At 32.1% G+C, this 18,659-nt stretch overlaps 1 protein-coding gene across 1 annotated transcript in view; it reads left to right on the top strand.

Annotated features, from left to right (window-relative positions):
* Positions 1–2,953: 2,953 nt before the first annotated feature.
* LOC135320327 (cullin-4B-like) overlaps positions 2,954–18,659 on the top strand; it is an 83,241-nt gene continuing 67,535 nt past the window's right edge. The window contains 8 exon segments of the mRNA XM_064483430.1: positions 2,954–3,076; positions 3,491–3,559; positions 6,141–6,214; positions 6,873–7,035; positions 7,131–7,220; positions 8,392–8,474; positions 9,021–9,088; positions 15,670–15,788. Of these exon segments, the coding sequence (XP_064339500.1) occupies positions 2,954–3,076; positions 3,491–3,559; positions 6,141–6,214; positions 6,873–7,035; positions 7,131–7,220; positions 8,392–8,474; positions 9,021–9,088; positions 15,670–15,788 (789 nt within the window).

Below are 18,659 nucleotides of genomic sequence, written 5' to 3'. Positions count from 1 at the left end.
AGCTGGTGCTCTGGTTTGTTGGGTGGGTCCGTGGATGTGCATTTTGGTGTACTTGTGGGAGAAGGTGAGTTACGATCGTCCTTCTACTTTGCCATCTTGGCCGATAGCCCACTATAGCCCTTGTTTTAAAGTCTGTCTTGTTTGGTCTGAGTAATGCTACCCCCACTCTCGTCATTTTCATTTGCATGAAAGTATCTTCTTCCATTCCTTCACTTTCAGTCTGTGTATATTTTTCACCTTGAGGGAGTCACTTGTGGTTAGCATATTGAACTGTCTTATTTTTTTATCCAGTCAGCCACCTCAAATCTTTTGATCAGAGTGTTTAGTCCATTGCCTTTTAAAGTAATTAATGATGTGTGTTTATTGTCATTTTATAATGGTTTTATGATTTTTTTGTATTTTTTGTATGTTTATTTCCTCCCTTTTTGTTTTTACCCTTACTGTGATCCTTTTTTAACAATATGCTTATGTTTCTTTTCTTTTGTGGGTTTCTGATTTGTCATTACTATGACATTCATTTGTATGACCCATGTGAAGTTAGTGGTTCTGGAGTGTTCACTCATCTCAGCCTAAGGAATGCATCAAGATGGCCATTGCACACCTGGCAGCTTATAGAGCAGACATCTCTCTACCCTGCTTCAGGGGCAAGCAACATGCACATGCTTGCTCCTCAGGAGCAGAGTCCAAGCTTCTCATTGCCCTCCTTTTAGTCACAACTGCTCTCCAAACCAAGGAGGTAGTTTGCCCTCCTAGGATCCCAGAATTGTTACTCTTCCTACTCAGTCCCCAGGGTAATTGTCCACCCATACATTATCCCTTTTCTCTGAGCCCTTTCCCAGTTTCACATGTCCTGATTTGATTTATTTTCTTCCTGTCCTACCTAGGTGTGTATATCTTTCGTACAGCCATGGTTATTTTGCATTTTTTCTGATGCTTCCCAGTTAATTTTCTGTGAGAATTGTTCCACATGTAGTTATTATTTTGATGTTTCCCAGGGAATAGGTGAGGCATCTTCTTATTTTTGCTTTCTTGATCTCCCTCCTCATTGAGGTTTAGATTTATATTTCCCCAGTGTCTAATTTTGCTGATGTTGAAGAGTTTTTATGTGCTTGTTGGTCATTTGTGTGTCTTCTTGGAAAATATCTATTTAAATCTTTTCAAAATGTCTCTGTGTACACAAAACAATTGGCAAATATAGAATCATGCAGATTTTGCCTTACATTTTCTTGTAAGATTTTATAGTTTTTGTTCTTACAATTAGCTCTTTGATCCATTTTGAATTAATTTTTTAATACATTATAGGAAAGGGTTCAGCTTTATGGGTGGATATCAATTTGTCTAAAAGATTCTTCTTTCCCCATTAAATGGTCTTGACATCCTGGTCAAATATCAGTGGAACCATAGATGTAAGTTTGTATGTTTAGGCTCCCAACTTTGTTCCATTGGTCTGTATATCCACCCTTATTTCAAAACCATAATGTTTTGATTGCTATGGCCTAGGCTTAATTCTTCTTCCTACATTCTTTTTTCTCTTTTCTTCTCAGACTGGATAATCTCAATCCATGTGTGGTCTTGCATATCCCTTTTCCATTAACTTAGTGCTTAGCTAATGAGATTTGCATAAACATCAGCCAACACGAAAGAACTTTTATTTTGAAGATTTAGATTGTCTTTGGGCATTCAATCATTATTTAGCCATGCTATTTCCAACTCTGTCTTTGCTTTACCCCACTTTGCTTGAGCATAGCCTGAAGGTAAGCCTGAGTTAAAATTAGGATTTCTTCTGCTCTTTTCTGAGATTGTGTCTTGCACTGGGCATGTATGTAACCTTCTTGATTTCCTTGTATACACATGAGCTTTTCAAAGCCCTTATTTTTTCACATATATCTTCCCAACCCCTATTCCTTTCCACACTTTCAGTCTGTGCATTGCTTATCCTGATTTTTGGTTTTGTCTTTTGCCCCACATGGCTAAGTCTAGTATATTTTAGTATATTTGCCTTCAATTTTTTTGACAAAGTCTCCCAGAGAGCTCCTCCCATCTCAAGGAAACTGTAATGGCAGGAGGCGTAGAGAATCAAAACACAGGTTCATTGAGAAAAAGGTTTCCCTTTTTCCCTTAGTGTCACCAGCAAGATGCACCAGAACTAGATTTACTGCCACCAAAGTAGGTGGGTAAGTTACTACCACAGGCTCTGTTAGAAATGTAGCAGCTTCTTCATTAAATGTTTTTTTAATTATAAGTTTTTGGTTAGATTCCAGAGCTCTGAAAAAGTTGATTCTAATGAGTATTGCCAGGGTAATTGTTCATTTAGTGGAGAGATCTAGTTTTGAAATATCCTGCCTCACCATTTTTATACTGACATCATGCCTCAGTGGTCAGTGGAGCATATTTTAATATAAACAAAATAATTTGTTTTTATTATTCATTATAAGCAACTTAAGCAACATTTTACAAAATTGTGTAGGTTTCTAATTATTGTACACATTGTCTTTAATTCTTTTTCACTTAAATTTTTAAAAAAAGATTATAAATTCTCTTAAACATTCTAAAAGGCAAGACATGAGTTTATGCATAATTTCAAGGAACGACTTTTAATTAAAATTTTGATTGAAGTGCATGTATCTGGGTTCTAAGCCCTTAAGAAGTAATTCTAAATGTAATTGGACTTATTAAGTTTGCATACATTGGTTTGTATACATTAATTTGGATGGAAGAATTATAATACATTTTCTTAGGCTTTAAAATATTGCAGATTTTGAAATATGTTTTTACCATTTGATACTCATATTACTAGTATACTGATAACATTTCTGTTGATTCACTAATCCACATAAATTGATAATCAACCTTCAATATTATTAATAAATAAATAAATGAAAATAACTTGAACTATATTTTATTTGTTCAACTTTAATTTTAGTAATTACACATTTTTAATTTTTCATTACATATGTTTTTAATTTTTCTGAGTGTTGAAAACCTTTGCTCCTACAATTTATCTGTGAATTTATATGAACGCTTGAAGCAGCTTTGTGAAGACCACATCAAAGCACAAATTCACCAATTCAGAGAGTATCCATTTTTGAAACCAGAGACTTTAAATTCTTTTCCTTTCTTTCAGTTTATCTTTAACAATGTATATTTCATAGTTTCTTTGTCTGGCAGAAAAAAGAGAAAGTTTGCCTCATTTGGGATGTTCAGTGTTTCTCTATGGGATTAAAATAACCTTTTTTCGCCCTTTTAGTTGCTTTTCCTTTTTGGTCAGAATTTTCAGGTCATATTCTGTTGAGTGGAATAATTCATTTGATTGTATATGTTTGATCAACTTTACTTTTTATACCTTTATATTCTATTAAGACTTAGAGATGCTTTGGCTTCTCATTATCACTTAGAGTTCTACTAACAGTTGTCTTTTATAAGTCCTATCTTCTGTTTGCAGAATATGTGGTAGTTTTAGAATGTAAATTTTTTCTTAACATTCTCTCTTGGATTTCTGGATGGTGATATTTTTCTAAAGAAAATGGATACATGTTGGCAAAACCATGGCAGACAAATGGTAAATTATTATAAAATTATATCAGTTTTTAATTGAAAATACTATTATGGAATGTGTTAAATGGTTATATGTAAGAAAAATCAAAATCAGTTAATGCATACTTTTAAAAAAAGACATATTTGGAAATTTTTATGGTAGAAATTCATTCTTAGTTCTTTACAATTCAGATTTTAATTTATTGGTTCACTTACAATTTGAAAACTTGGTGTTTCTTAATAGATGATTATATTTTAGCTTTAGCTGTGTTTATTAATTTGAGCCTAACAAGAAGGGACAAAATACATATTTTCTTATAATTTTACAATTATACAATTTAGTCTTATTCAATAGTATATGAAATCAGTAAGTTATGGTCTAAGGTTTGAGTATATAAGGGAATGTGTTGAGAAAAAATTGGAGCCATAACAATGAAAATTATACTATATTAGGTAAATAAGGTGTTTTAAGTATTCCAATAGAAAATATGTCTGTTGGGGCAATATGATGCAAATTGTGTCTGCTTTTCCTTTTTGGTTATTAAAGCATAAAAATAACTTGATGCATTAATAGTATCAATATAACTTTTTAAACCTTGTTTAATATATAAAACAAAAAATGCTCTGAATTCAAAATTCAACATTAATAGGAAGTATTTTTCTCAGTTTCTTAGAGACTTAAGCTAAAATAGAGGTTAAACTATTAATATTCTTTGAAATAGTTAAACTGAGTAGTTTATATTTTATAAAATACAAAATATAAATGATAGGGCACCACGTCAATTATAATAGGAAAGTATTTAAGTGATTATTTGTTTTAATTAGTTGTCTTTCACGTTTGGTTTTTGGAGTTGCTGAGTTCCATCCTCACTTATTTCCAATTAGAAGTGTCCTCTCTAATAATAGACAGCTATCACATCACAATTTTCTAGTTTTCATAACTTACTTTAAAAAGTGTTAGTAAGTCTTGTCTTACAATCAAGACTGTGAACCCTGCAACTATCACATCTATAATCTCCCACAACTCTGTTCCCTAACAATTTCTTGGGCAGCATAATTACTCCTCCATATAACTCTTCCAAATGCTCTGTACAGAATTCCTAGGGAAATTGGCACAGAGGTGCCATAAATATTTTATGATAGAAGCAAAAAAGTATACCTTTTCTGAAAACATTATTAATAAACATAGTGATTACACAGTGTTGAGACTGCACAAACACATTTTAAAATTTTATAAACCTCATAACATCATTTATAGTGAAGATGAATTTGTCACAAAATTAAAAGTCTATGAGGCCATATTGAGGTTCTCTTTATGAGTGTTTTGTCCGGTTTAAAGGATGATGTATCAGGTGAAACAAGCATGCAATATATGTTTATTCCTCCATGTATTGTTTAAACAGGCAGACTGGAAAATTCGTACTCACTAGATTGTCACTTCTCTCTAGATGTCTAAACTGTGAACATCTTTACATTCAGTATTGTTTCGTCTTCTCTGTCTTTTCGCTTTCCCCAGGTGTTTGAGCATGTTTCTATTTTAGCACTTAAAAAGTATGTTTAATTATTTTGTTCCCTTTTTTAGATTATTAATACTTTAAAATTGATTTTGAGATGTAATTGAGAAATAGCACTGTGTAAGCTTAAACTGTACCCTGTTATGATTTGATACATTTACATATTGAAAAATTATTACCAGTAGTAGCATTAGTGAAAAACTCTTTCATGTCAATAATTACCATTTCTTTTTATTGTGAGAACATTAAGATTTAATCTCCTAGAAACTCTTGAGTAATTAATACAGTATTATTAATTATAATCGCTACTCTGTACATCTAATCTCCACAATTTATTCACCTTGTAACTGAAAGTTTGCATCCTGTGGTCAGTGTAACTACTTAAAAATTAAAATTATTAAAATATTTTATTCATAAATTATTACAACTTGAATAAATAATTTTTTTGTTTAATTTTCTAATACAGTGGGCATAAGTAGGTATAACCCACTAAATGGAAGTTCTTTGGTTTTATCAATAATTTTCAAAATTATAAAAAGGCTAAGATGACAGTGTTTGAAAATCGCTGTTCAAACATATGTTATATTGCAATTAATTTAGATAATAATAAATAATATTCATAATAAAGAATTGTTTCTGTTACTATGTTATGTCTTCAAATAAAAGTGATAAGATCTCATATTTGTACATTATGTTGCATTGGTAGTAATTGATGTTTACTCTTCATATTTCTTTTCATTTTATCATCTGTACCTCTAGTTTTCTTGTATTTTCAGTCTTCTAATGTACTCAGTTTTTTCAAAGATTTCTTGATGTTCATATTGCAGCAGTTTTTACTTAACCTTAATGTACAAAATTTTCTTCATACATCTTCAGCAATTCTTATTATTTAAGGAGGAATGTAGTTAGAACTAACAGGGTAGAAAATGAAAAATCTGAAGGGTTATCTTTCCAAGATAAATATATTATTAACTATGTTCCATTTACCAGGTTAATGGTAATATTTACATGCATAAATAATGTACATTTCTTAAAAATTAGTAACAACTAAAAATTATAAATAATGTCTTATCTTTGCTTTATTTCTCACAGATCCTAATTAGGAACATTTTTCTGTTCCTAGATAGAACTTACGTTTTTCAAGTTTCAGTGTCATCTTCCATTTGGTAAGGATGTCAATAATTACTTTAAGATGACTGTTAGAACATGTTGTTCATATGTTTTATCTGTCCTAAATGGAAGAAATTATAGCAAGGAGAAAATACTTTTCACAATCCATATTTCTCTGTGTATGTCATAAATTTAAAAATATGTTTTAAAATTATGTTTGAGCAGTTGGTGGCACAGTGCTAGTTGTTAATACGTACTTTTACTTCAGTGTTCTTCAACTATAATATTTAGGAAATATGCTAGTTCTAGGATTCATTCTAGAATAATGAATCACATTTCACATGTTTTATTATAAAAGAAGCTAGAAAGTCACTAAATTGATATTAAATTGAGCTTATTAAGGCTAAAAACATCTGTGAAATCTAAAATTAGGCAAGTTTAGAAGCTTTAAAGTTATTCCAAATATTAGCTTAAAACTTCCTGAACTTTATGTATTATCCAGTACATTTTATTTGTTCAGAATTCTTGTTTAATTGATTACAGACTGTCAAAAAACAAAGTAGAAAACTTTAACCAACCTTGAATAGAATGAGTTTATTTTGTTTTGCCTGTGGGTTATACATTATACACATAAAAGTATAATTGATAGAAAAATAGCTAAGAAGTGTAAGATTTTAAAATACCACTTATTTAGAAAGTTTTTGTTTGTTTTAGGGACATGGGGCTTGAATTATTTAAATTACATATAATTTGTGATCAGAAGGTCCAGAGCAAGACTATAGATGGAATTCTTCTTTTGATTGAAAAAGAAAGAAATGGTGAAATGGTTGATTGCTGTTTGATTCAAAGGCTTTTAGCAATGCTTTATGATTTGCAGGTGAGTTACTAACTTTCAGTAAATTGAAACTAATTTGTAATCTGATATTTTAAAGCCACATTTTAACTGAGTTTCTTTTATATGTTACATCTTAGATTTATGAAGAGTTTTTTGAGAATAAATTCTTAGAAGAAACAAGCAGGTTCTATGCAGCAGAGGGAAGGAAACTAATGCAAAAGAGCGACGTACTTGAAATTAAGATGACAATTATAAATCCTTTCATGATCTACAGAGTCCATCATTAAGTACCCTGTTTATATTTCCTGTATGTATTTTGACATACTTTACATGTTCATAGTAATTTTTTTTCCTTTGTCAGTTTTTCTAAAGGTTTGTCAATTTTGTTGATTTTTCCAACCAACCAACTTTTGCTATTGCAGATTATTTACTGCTGTCTCTCTTAGTTCTGTTTCATTAAATTCTATAATAAACATTATTTCCTTCATTTGCTTTAGAGTTAGTCTGCTATTTTTCCAGTGTTTTCAGGTGGGAGGTTAGGTTATTGTTTTGAGGTCTTTCTTTTTTTATTATAAGTTTTTGCAACTGTAAATTTCCAGTAAGTACTCTGTTAGCTGCATCCCTTAAATTTTGATGTTATGTATTCATTTTTATTCATATTAAAGTACTTTTTAGTTTTCATAATTTCACTTTTGACACATTTATTTAGAAATGTGTTGTTTTGTGAACACAATTGTGAATTTCCCAAGTTTCTTATTTTTTCCCTTTTTTATGCAGTCTGATAAGACAAGACACTTTGTGAGATTTCACTCCTTTAAAAATTATTGACTTGTTTTGTGGCCTTATGTAGTCTTCCTTTAGAATATTCGATGTTCACTTGTGAAGAAGTATTTTCTGTTGTTGCTGGATGGAGTGTTCTATGTCTGTTAGCTCTTGCTGATTTTAGCGTTACTCAATTCTGTTTCTTTGCTGATTTTTAGTATGGGTATTCTGTCCTTTATAAATAATATAATCCTGTATGTATATAAAATATATCATCTATATGTACATATATCATAGATATGTATCCATAGGATTATGAAGTCTCTAGCTATTATATTGTTGGATTACAAGTTTCTCTCCTTGTTTCTGATCACCTTTGCATCATATATTTCACAATTTGTTGTGGTTGTATTAAATTTTTAAACCACAGATTTTTCAGTTACAGATTTAACTCAGTTTATAAATTTTGGTACTCTAACTAAATAGAAATGACCATACAGGTATGTCTTTCAAGGATATGAAACTAAATTGATCTAAGAGAGGAATGTTTGGTTTGCTTTCCTGTTTTGCATTTAATTTTTACACTTGAAGTCCTCTGATTCTGATAAAACAGGATGGTTAAAATTTTATTTTTAGATTCCTGGGTGTCTTTACCATATTAAGAAGCTCCTAGAAGAAGAAGTTGATAGAGTTAAAACCTACCTACGCCTGAACACACAGTAAGAATTAAATATTTGTTTACCCTTTGAATTCCCTCATTTTTTAAATAGGTCGGTATTTGTTCATATCGTAGGATGCAACAGTAAATTTGTTTCCCTTTTTGTTGTTTTTTCTCCCTCTCTTCTGTCTTCATTTTCATCAAAGTAAATAGATGGGGAGGAAAAGCCAGGTATAAATATTTCTTCCTAAGTTTATTGTTCAACATTTTTCTTATGAGCCAAAGTAAGAAGTTAAGTTTAGAAAAATCTGTTGTCGATCTCTGTTGTGTTGAAGTAAAGATACAGTAATATTTTTGATGTAAAGCAGATGTCTTCTTGTTACCAAGTTAACCTTCAGTTAAATGATAACTATAATCTGTCATTGAAACTAAAGAAGTTTATTCAATAAAATTTGATATTCTGAAAACCAAAATAGCAATTTTATGTTGGTGATAGTTGAGGAAGAATGTAAAACAAAAGGGCAGGCTTGATGACAGACATTTTGGAAAGCAGTTTAACTCTCTAGTATGAGAAATGTTTTGTAATTTAAAACTTTTTTTTAAACAGGAAGCTATTAATTGAAATTGTAGAAAAGGAGCTTCTAGATGAACATTTATCAGCAATTGTTCAGAAAGGTAAATAAGAAAACACGTTTTTAAAAAGACTGTTATTGTGAAAAATTAATAGTAAAATGCTGTATTTGTCATAGGTCTTTTTAAAATTGATATATAAAATGAAATTCTTTTTCTTATTTGTAAAAATAGTTTGTGTCATTTAAGAATAGTCATCAGTCTGTTTCTTAAAGTTAAGAACTTTATATATGAGGTTTATACACATCTAAAATAGTAATGTGGAAAGACTGTTTTTGGCTGGATAATTACAAAGTAGTATTAGTCCATTTCTCTGGTGTTTTAAAATTTTAGAGTGTAAGTCAGGACTCGAGCACAATGTTGCTTTTCTATTTTTTTCCTATTTTCTTCACATATGTTCAACATTTGCTTAGCAAATAACTGTTGTGCTTTTTCTTCTTTGCCATGAACAGTAAGTGAATTTGGTACTTAGACAAAGGTGAATACTACTTTAGAAAGCCTTATTAAGTGTGAAATATAAACAAAAACCTAAAGTTGAAGAGAGGCAAATCATTGAAAGGAGAGTCTGGGTCTGGTGTTTTTCTCACAAGAAAAAAATTTGGCATATGTTACCTGAAAAAAAATGCACAGCATGAGAGTTATGAGTTAAGCTTAATTTTGAGCAAAATGAGGACCATAGCCCTGGAGACAGCCTCTTAAACTGCTCTGAGGAGCTGCTCCAAAAAGATGTGGGGAGATCAGTATATATCTGGTTCTAGTGTTGGGGGATATGTGCAATTAAGCACACATTTTGGTAGAAGGTTGCTGCTAATCACGAGAAGCAGATGTCACTGTTCATGATTCTGGTGTTTTTTTAGATATGAGGAGACACAAGAAATTAGGTTCATGAAATCTTCTCCTGAAAATATCTGTCTGAGGGCCTGTTCTGATATTTTTTCCCAGAGCACAGAGTTTCTCATTCTGACTTCCACCCTGAACTCCTTTCAGGATATGTTGGAGGTCAGTGACTGCAGTGGCCAGTGACTTCATCCTTGTAGAGGCAGATGGCAGCTGCCAAGTTTTAGTTTGTATATACTCAGAGAAAAAAGGAAGAGCTGATGTTGCTGAAATATATTGGATAAGATTTTGGAGAATGCTGAATGTTTTAAACTGGGATAATAGATGTATTTGGTCTCACACCTTTTGAACAATTGGATTTTATTTTAGGTATGACTGAAATCTGAACAGAAAAAAGTTGAAGGGAAAAAGATCATGTAGGAGAATGTTGTAGTAATTTTTGTGAGAGAGAGAGTTCTTCTAGCCTAGCCTGTGAGAGAAGAAATGGCTGTATCTAATCAAGCTAGTTTTACTGTTGGGCAAAGACTTCATTCATTTGTTGATCCAGAATGTTCCTATAAAGTTTTACTCCTATCTACAGTATACATTTGCTTATTATCTTTCCTGCCTTATTTAATCAAGTGACCTGTAAAATGAATATGTAAACTAAAATATAACTACTTTTGTGACAAGAGAAGTATAAAATACAGTAGTGAAAACACAAATACTGATTTTCTTTCTGTATTAAAAGGACATTCATTCATATCTGTATTCAAATCTTCAAAACTAAAATGAAATGGAGTCAGAAGAAAACTTAATCTTTAAATACTAATGACATTTATTAATTTTTATCTGGAACATGATTTCAGTTTGGGACCTCCCCACGATCATGATCCCTGGGTTCCAGAAGACATCAAAGGATTCAGAAAAGTTGTTATATTCAGGTTTATCACTTATTACGATGGAAAATGTGGACTAAAATCAGCAAAGGGAAGAACAGAGGACAGTCCAGTTGCTTTCTCCCAATGGAGTTACGTGGACAGAGCTTAATTCTCCCAGAAATGATGAGTGACAATGTCTACATATTATTGCCAGTCAGGAAGGCTCACTCAAATGTTTGTGTGCAGTGCCTTTATTGATGAGTTCATTATGTAAACATGGGAGGACTCACCAAAATGTTTTAGCATTATGTTTGTTGGCATTAACTATCTAGTATGATGCATGGAGGTCCCCCCAGATGAACAAAAATCTTATACTGCATGATACTCTAAGGGCTTACACATTACCTCACAGGAGCTATGCAAGGGACAGTTTTCCTTTAGGCAAGATTACCCCTTACTGCAAAATAACACAATACAATTAGATAAAATAATTGCTTTTTTAACCTTGATAGCAGTATAGATGAACACACTGTAAGCTCCATGTTTGGCTTTGGACATTCTCACTCTTCATGGAACCATCTTGAGATGGTGTCTATAGGTTTAAGATGCATTTGTATTTGAAAACCAGTCTATAAATGGACTGTTACACTGTTGTTTCTATTCCAACATCTATTCCATGTATTAAAATTGTATAAAATCAAAGGTTTTCCCTTACAGTTCGTGAAGCAACTGGAGAATATTTTAATACCAAAATTGTAACAATACTTTTAGTCTGAATTAAGGATTTTCAGTAAGAGTAAGGAAAGATCTTAGTGTGTGTTTTTGTTGGAGTACAGGAAGATAAACATGCATTGAATTATATTTGTGAACTTTTTATTTATCTGTGGAAAGGGAAGAAAAATTTTTCTGCTTTTGCACTGCTGTTTTTTTTTACCAACAGACAGTACCTACTTCATGGAGATATGAAGATTAGGTAAACTAACAAAATAAAACTTTTGCCCTATATCTACTTTTCTCAATGTCTGTTAGCCCTCCGTGTTACCTAGTTGTGGTTCACATTCAAAATAAATCTAAAATACCCTTACAGTATAATGGTAATACCTTGAAGTTCTTCTATTAATAATAATATGGATTCACAGTAAAATTTTAATACAGATTTTAAGCTTTATTTTAGAATTTTATTTTAATTTTATTAAAGCTATATTTTAAGTCATTTTTTAACTTACTTAAAGTTTGTTTAGTTCTAATTCATCAAAGGCTATTTTGATAAAATTTAGTGAGACTGTAATACTATTTTTGAATCTGTTTTTCCCAAGTGTTTTTCAATTTTCTACTTTGAGAAAAAGCTTAGTAGATTTTGTAGGGGTGGGGCACATGCTTCATTCATTAGACTACAGTGTGATTAGTAGGGTAAAATATTTAAGTCCTAATCCTTGGGATCTGTAAGTATGTTCCTTTTCATTGCAAAAATAACTCTGCAGAGCTGAGTAAATATCTTGAGATGGGAGCAGTATCCTGTGTTATCTTAGTGAGCCCGCTGTAGTCACAGGGTCCATATAAGAGGGAGGCAAGGCATTTAGAGTCAGAGAAGGAGATGGAATGACATATGAAAAAGAAAGAGTGAGGCACAAGTACACAGATTTAAAGATGATATACTGCTGACCTTAAAGATGAAGGGAGCCTAGAGCCAAAGAATGCAGGCAACCTCTGGAACTGAAAAAGGGAAGGAAACATTCTGTTCTTCCCTAAAGATTCCAGAAGGAATGTAGCTCTGCAAATTCTTTGGTTTTAATATCTGTGTTCTCTAAAACTTAAAGATGATAAATTTGGATTATTTCAGCCAACAAGCTTATAGTAATTTGCTACAGAAGGAATGGAAAATGAACTCAGATTTTGTTTCCTGAAAGCAGGGTTCTGTTATAATAACTACAGATATGGAAATGACTTGGGAATGAACTTTTGGGGAAGAATTTTGAAGAGTGGGTGGAAAAATTTATTTGTCATCAAAAGTATCTAAATCATTATAAATTGATTCATAAAAATATGGCCATTAATAAGTGGTGTGGCTGAAGAAGAGGAAATTAGGAGTATGTTATTGTACATTGGAGAAAGGGGTGTTCCTTGTTATATAGAAACAGAAAGCTTGTATCTAATTGCTATATGGAAAACAGAGAATTGTAGGCAGTAAACCTGTACATTTAACTGAGGAGATTTCCAAGGAAAATTTTGAGGATGTAGACTGTTTTGTCTTTGCTATTTATATTAAAATACGACAGGAAAGAGAAAGATTGACCAAAAAAACCCAGTAAGGAAAATGAGACCAGTACTTGATAACTTGGGAAATTCTCAGCCTATTCAGTTTGCAAAGAAAGTAAAGGAGATTCACTTCCAAGAAAACATTCATTGGAGAGAATATCACTGGCATGGCTAGATCTTTCTTGTGTGTTGGAATGATCAAAATATTTTAATATTCAGTCAAATAGAGGGATCTCTGAGGAGATAAAATATGTGGCCTATGGCCTTTCTCAGCCATGTCACAGGAATCTAGGAATAGATATGGGATAATTTAAGAAAGATCTGCAGTTTTCTAATGTAATGAATTCCCAAGACATGCACAGGAGATCTGCAGGCTTCTTAAATGTTGTATCACTGCCAGTTTTCACTGAAAGTAAACAAAAGGATGAAAATAAGGAATGTTTTCTGACTCCTAAATATCTATAAGTGGGAAATAGGCTAATATAACTATCCAGTTGCAAATAAGTGCTGCCCTCCCAGAAAAAGGATTATGCAAAAGGCAAAGCTATGGGTAAAAAGGATGCAGCCACCGGGCAGAAGTTAGAGGCTTGAACTCAGGGAACCAGAGCTTTTTCCAAGACTTAAAATACTAATGGAGTTGGCCTGCTGGATCTTGACGTTTGGGGAACTGGTTAATCCTTTTTTATTCTTTGATTTCTATTTTTTAGAACAGGAATGTCTATGGCTTATGTATTGGTCCAGTCCCATCATTGTAACTGGAAGGAGATAACTTGTTTTCTAGTTTCACAGATCCACGGATACAGAAGAATTTTGTCCTATGATGGGTCTTGCTCTCATTAAATCATTAGGTGATTTGATTATGATACTTAGAACTTTTGAGATGAGATTTTTAGACTTAATGCTGTAATGGGTTGAGATTCTTGTAGAGGTTGGTATTGGGTGAATTTATTTTGTCTCTAGGATAATATGAATCCTTGGGGGTCAGAAGGTGTACTATATAGCAGATGGAATAATATGTTGTCCAAGTCCTATTTTGTGAAACATTTAAACATGTTTGCTAATATGGCACAAGGATCTTGCAGATGTGGTTAAATGAAGGATAAGAAGACTATTATAAATATTTAGGTGGGTACAATAAAATCACCCGGCTTTTTATAATGAGAGGAAGGTCAGATTCAGAGGAGGTGTCATAATTGGTAGCCGAAGTCAGAGAGAGATTGACAGCTAAAGAGTCTGTGCTTCTAGCCTAAAATATGCAGAAGAGACCATGTAAATGCATAGAATACAGATAACTTCTTGAAGCTGGAATAGACAAGGAAAAAAGTTATTTCCTAGAGCCTCTAGAGGAATGCAGCTCTACTGAAAACTTGATTTTAGAGTTCCAGAGCTATATAATAATAAATTTGTGTTGTTTTAAGCCACTGGATTTGTGGTAACTTGTTATGATAGCAGTGGAAAATGAATACAGATATCTCTAACAAAATTGACACAGCTAAGAAAGCAGTATGACCTAGTACTTTAATGGAGCTCATGTCTTCATATATGGTGTGTAACTACATAATTTATCTTAAATAACTACCTTTTTCCTTGTTTATTTTTTTTGGTGTCACCTTTGCTTTTTATAAAGTTTAAATATTTTTAAAGACTATTCATTGATTATTATTTTCTATATTATTATTTTAAAAATAAAATAATTATTTGAATTGAAAATTCTGTTTTGATTATAATCTACACAGCAGGAATAATTGCTTGATCTTGCCAGTAACTTTGTTCTTAACAGCATGAGTACTAGTGCTTATATTTATACTTAAATATGTTGAAAGTATTTAGAAATTATATATGTTAGAAAGTTTTTATAGTTGAAAGTTTTTAATGATTTGGGATTTTTTTTCTTCCTTGAGTGTTAAAGACACTTTAGACAGGGGACAGTTGGAAAACAGGAGTGAAACTTTTTATTTTTATGTTTTTACATATAAAAAGTAGTTCTTTCATTTAACTTCTTTATATAGGTCAAAGCAATAAAACAGTTCTTTAAAATTTTTCTCTTAAAAAATCCTTAGACTTTCTTTTTTTAAAAACTGTGAATTAGAGGTAAAATATTTCTCTCATGTAACCTGATGTTGACCAAATGGCTTAAAGATGTATTTATATATACCCTTTTGCATTCTAATGGTTTTATGTTTATTTTTTTATTGAATGATTAGATTTACCCATAGATTTGAACATACTGTATAGCATCCTTTTTGGGCTTGTTTATCTTTCATAGTTTTGCTCTCATATAAAAGTACCTGTTATTTACTATTTCCAATCTAGGCATTTTTTTCATTACACTAATAGTTACCTTACAAATTCAGTCACTATATTGTAATTAATATTATATTACATATTTTCAAAGTAATAATTTGAAATGTGCAGTGGCATACAAGAGAACAGCTGTAGATTAGAAAATCAAATAGTCCAGAAGTACACATTACCTTTTTTTGAAGTATCAACCAAATTTGTCTTTAAAAAATTTGTTGATATTACTCACATTTATAAACTTTAGGCCTTTATTTACTGTTTTTAATCCGTGGTAAAATTCTTAATGTAATATTTCAGAATAACGAATTTTTAACAATGTCTTGAGTTAGATATTTGTACTGCTAATTTTGCTTTCATGTTTCTTACATTCAGGCTTCAGCTGTCTTCTTGATGAAAACAGAACTGAGGATTTGTCTCTGCTCTACCAACTGTTTAGCAGGGTAAAATGTGGAGTTCAGGTTCTTCTCCAACATTGGATTGATTATATAAAGGTATTAATTTAGAAAATAGTCACTAAAAATCAATTTTGATTATTTATGTTTTATTCCCTTTAACAATATATGATGTATTTTCTCTTTGAAATTCCTATTTTCTTGTTTAAGAACTATTGACTTACAATTCATGAAGTATCTATATTCCAAACCTTTTTTTCAACTCATTTTTCTTCTCTATGTCTACAGTCTTTTTCCTCCAAATAATACTTGCTTTTAGGGCAAGAAGGATGAGGACATTATTTATTTGGGTAATATTTTCTTTTTTCCCACCTCACATTTCATTTCCCATCTCACATTTTTATTAACTTGATTAACCACAAGAATTTAGATGCTTAGACACTGTCAAAGACAAACTGTCTTAAAGAAACAGAGAGGAGGGGAGACTTCTCACACTGAGAAAGATGAGTAGGGAGTCTTTATCAGCCCTCAGTTCAAAATTTTTCAGTCACTAATTAACCAGTTAATTCATTTCTAAGTGGTAAATACACATAATGTAAAATTTATCATTTTAACTATTTCATAATGTGCAATTCATTGGTATTTGGTACATGTATACATACAAACAGGCAGACAGACACAAGACAGTAGATTAGTGGATGCTGTGAGCTGAGAGGACAAGACAAAGGTAGACTGGTTAATGTTTACTGGGTTACACACCCATCATCACTGTTTAGCCCTGAATATCTTAATCATCCCCTAACAAATCCAGTACCCATTCCCTTTAACTTCTTGGAGCTCCTGACAACTACTAAGTCTTTTTCTGTGTGCTGGTTTGTCTGTTGTGGGAATTTGTATAAATGGAATCATACATTGCATGGCCTTTTGTTTCTGAATTCCTTCACATTGATCTTTCATCAGTGTGACAATCTTTCATTCTTTTTAGTGGCAAATATTTCATTCTGTGTATCTGCCACATTTGTTTACAAGATTGTCAATAGCTGCATACTTAGATTGTTCCTACCTTTTGGTTCTCACCTTTTCTTTTGGGTATTATGAACAGTTCTGTTAACTATTAGTATGTAAGTTTTTGTTTGAATGCCTGTTTTCAGTTCTTCTGGGTAACACCCAGAAATTGAATTGCTTTGTCATGTTCTAAAGTGGTAAAATTGCTGTGTCATATATTTTTTTAAATTGAGTTGTTGTGAGTTTAAATGTTTCATCAATTTCTGTTTACAGCACAATTTTTGAGTCATACATGAACATAATATATTTATTTTCATACTATTTTTCACTGGGAGCTACTACAAGATCCCGAATATATTTCCCTGTGCTATACAGCATAAACTGCTTTATCTTTTATATATTTACCTGTCATTATTTACAAATATCTCTTCCCACCCCTTTTCCCGCTGTCAACCACAGATTTGTATTCTATGTCTGTGAGTTGTTTCTGCTTTATATTTAGGTCCGTTTGTCATCTCCTTTTTTTTTTTTTTTAAGATTCCACATATGAGTGATACCATATGGTATTTTTCTTTCTCTTTCTGACTTACTTCACTTAGAATGGCAATCTCCAGGGACATCAATGTTGCTGCAAATGGAATTATTTTATCACTTTTGTGGTTGAGCAGTATTCCACTGTATAAATATACCACAGCTTCTTTACCCAGTCATATGTTGATCGACATTTAGGCTGTTTCCATGTCTTGGCTATTGAAAATAGTGCTGCTATGAACATTGGGGTGCAGGTATGTTTTCAAATTAGGGTTCCCTCCAGTTGTATGCCCAGGAGTGGGATTGCTGGATCATAGGGTAAGTCTTATTTTTTGAGGAATCTCCATACTGTTTTCCACAGTGGCTGCACCACACTGCATTCCCACCAGCAGTGTAGGAGGGTTCCCTTTTCTCCACACCCTCTGCAGCATTTATTGTTTGTGGACTTTTGAATGATGGCCATTCTGACTGGTGTGAGGTGATAGATACCTCATTGTAGTTTTGATTTGCATTTCTCTGATAACTAGTGGTCTTGAGCATTTTTTCATGTGCCTATTGGCCATTTCTATGTCTTTACTGGAGAATTGCTTGTTTAGGTCTTCTGCCCATTTTTGAATTGGGTCTTTTGGTTTTTTTTGTTATTAAGTCATACAAGCTGCTTATATATTCTGGAGATCAAGCCTTTGTCAGTTTCATTTGCAAATATTTTCTCCCATTCTGTAGGTTGTCTTTTTGTTTTACTTCTGGCTTACTTTGCTGTGCAGAAGCTTGTAAGTTTCAATAGATTTCCATTTGTTTATTCTTGCTTTTATTTCTGTTGCTTGGGTAGACTGTCCTAGGAGAACATTTCTGAGATGTATGTCAGATAATGTTTTGCCTGTATTTTCTTCTAGGAGGTTTATAGTGTCTTGTCTTATGTTTAAGTCTTCGATCCATTTTGAGTTTATTTCTGTGTATGGTGTAAGGGAGTGTTGTAGCTTCATTGATTTACATGCTTCTGTCCAGTTTTCTCAGCACCATTTGCTGAAGAGACTGTCTTTATTCCATTGCATGTTCTTGTCTCCTTTGTCAAAGATTAGTGGACCGAGCTGTGTCATATTGTAATTGAGCATCCGTCTCACTGTTTTCCAAATAACTGTACCATATTTTATTTCCACCAGCACTATGTTCCCCTTTTTCTATTTATTGTAATAGTTTGAAAAGAAATCGTGTTAACTTTTCTTTAGATTTTCAGTGGGTTATATTGGTGAAGCCATCTGGTTCTGTGCTTTTCTTTGCTTGGAGGTCTTGCATAACTGATTCAGTCTCTTTTACATGTTATAGATTGATAGATTCTGTATTTCTTGAAATGGATTCTTATTATCTAAGTTATCTAATTGCTGGTGTATAGTTGCTCATTGTTTTGACCAGCATCTTCCCATTTCCTCAACCTAC

Source organism: Camelus dromedarius, chromosome Y, assembly GCF_036321535.1.
Source record: "Camelus dromedarius isolate mCamDro1 chromosome Y, mCamDro1.pat, whole genome shotgun sequence".
In the NCBI taxonomy this organism is placed as follows: Eukaryota; Metazoa; Chordata; class Mammalia; order Artiodactyla; family Camelidae; genus Camelus; species Camelus dromedarius.
The sequence above is the reverse complement of the archived record's forward strand: the minus strand, read 5'-3'. Positions and strand labels throughout refer to the sequence as shown.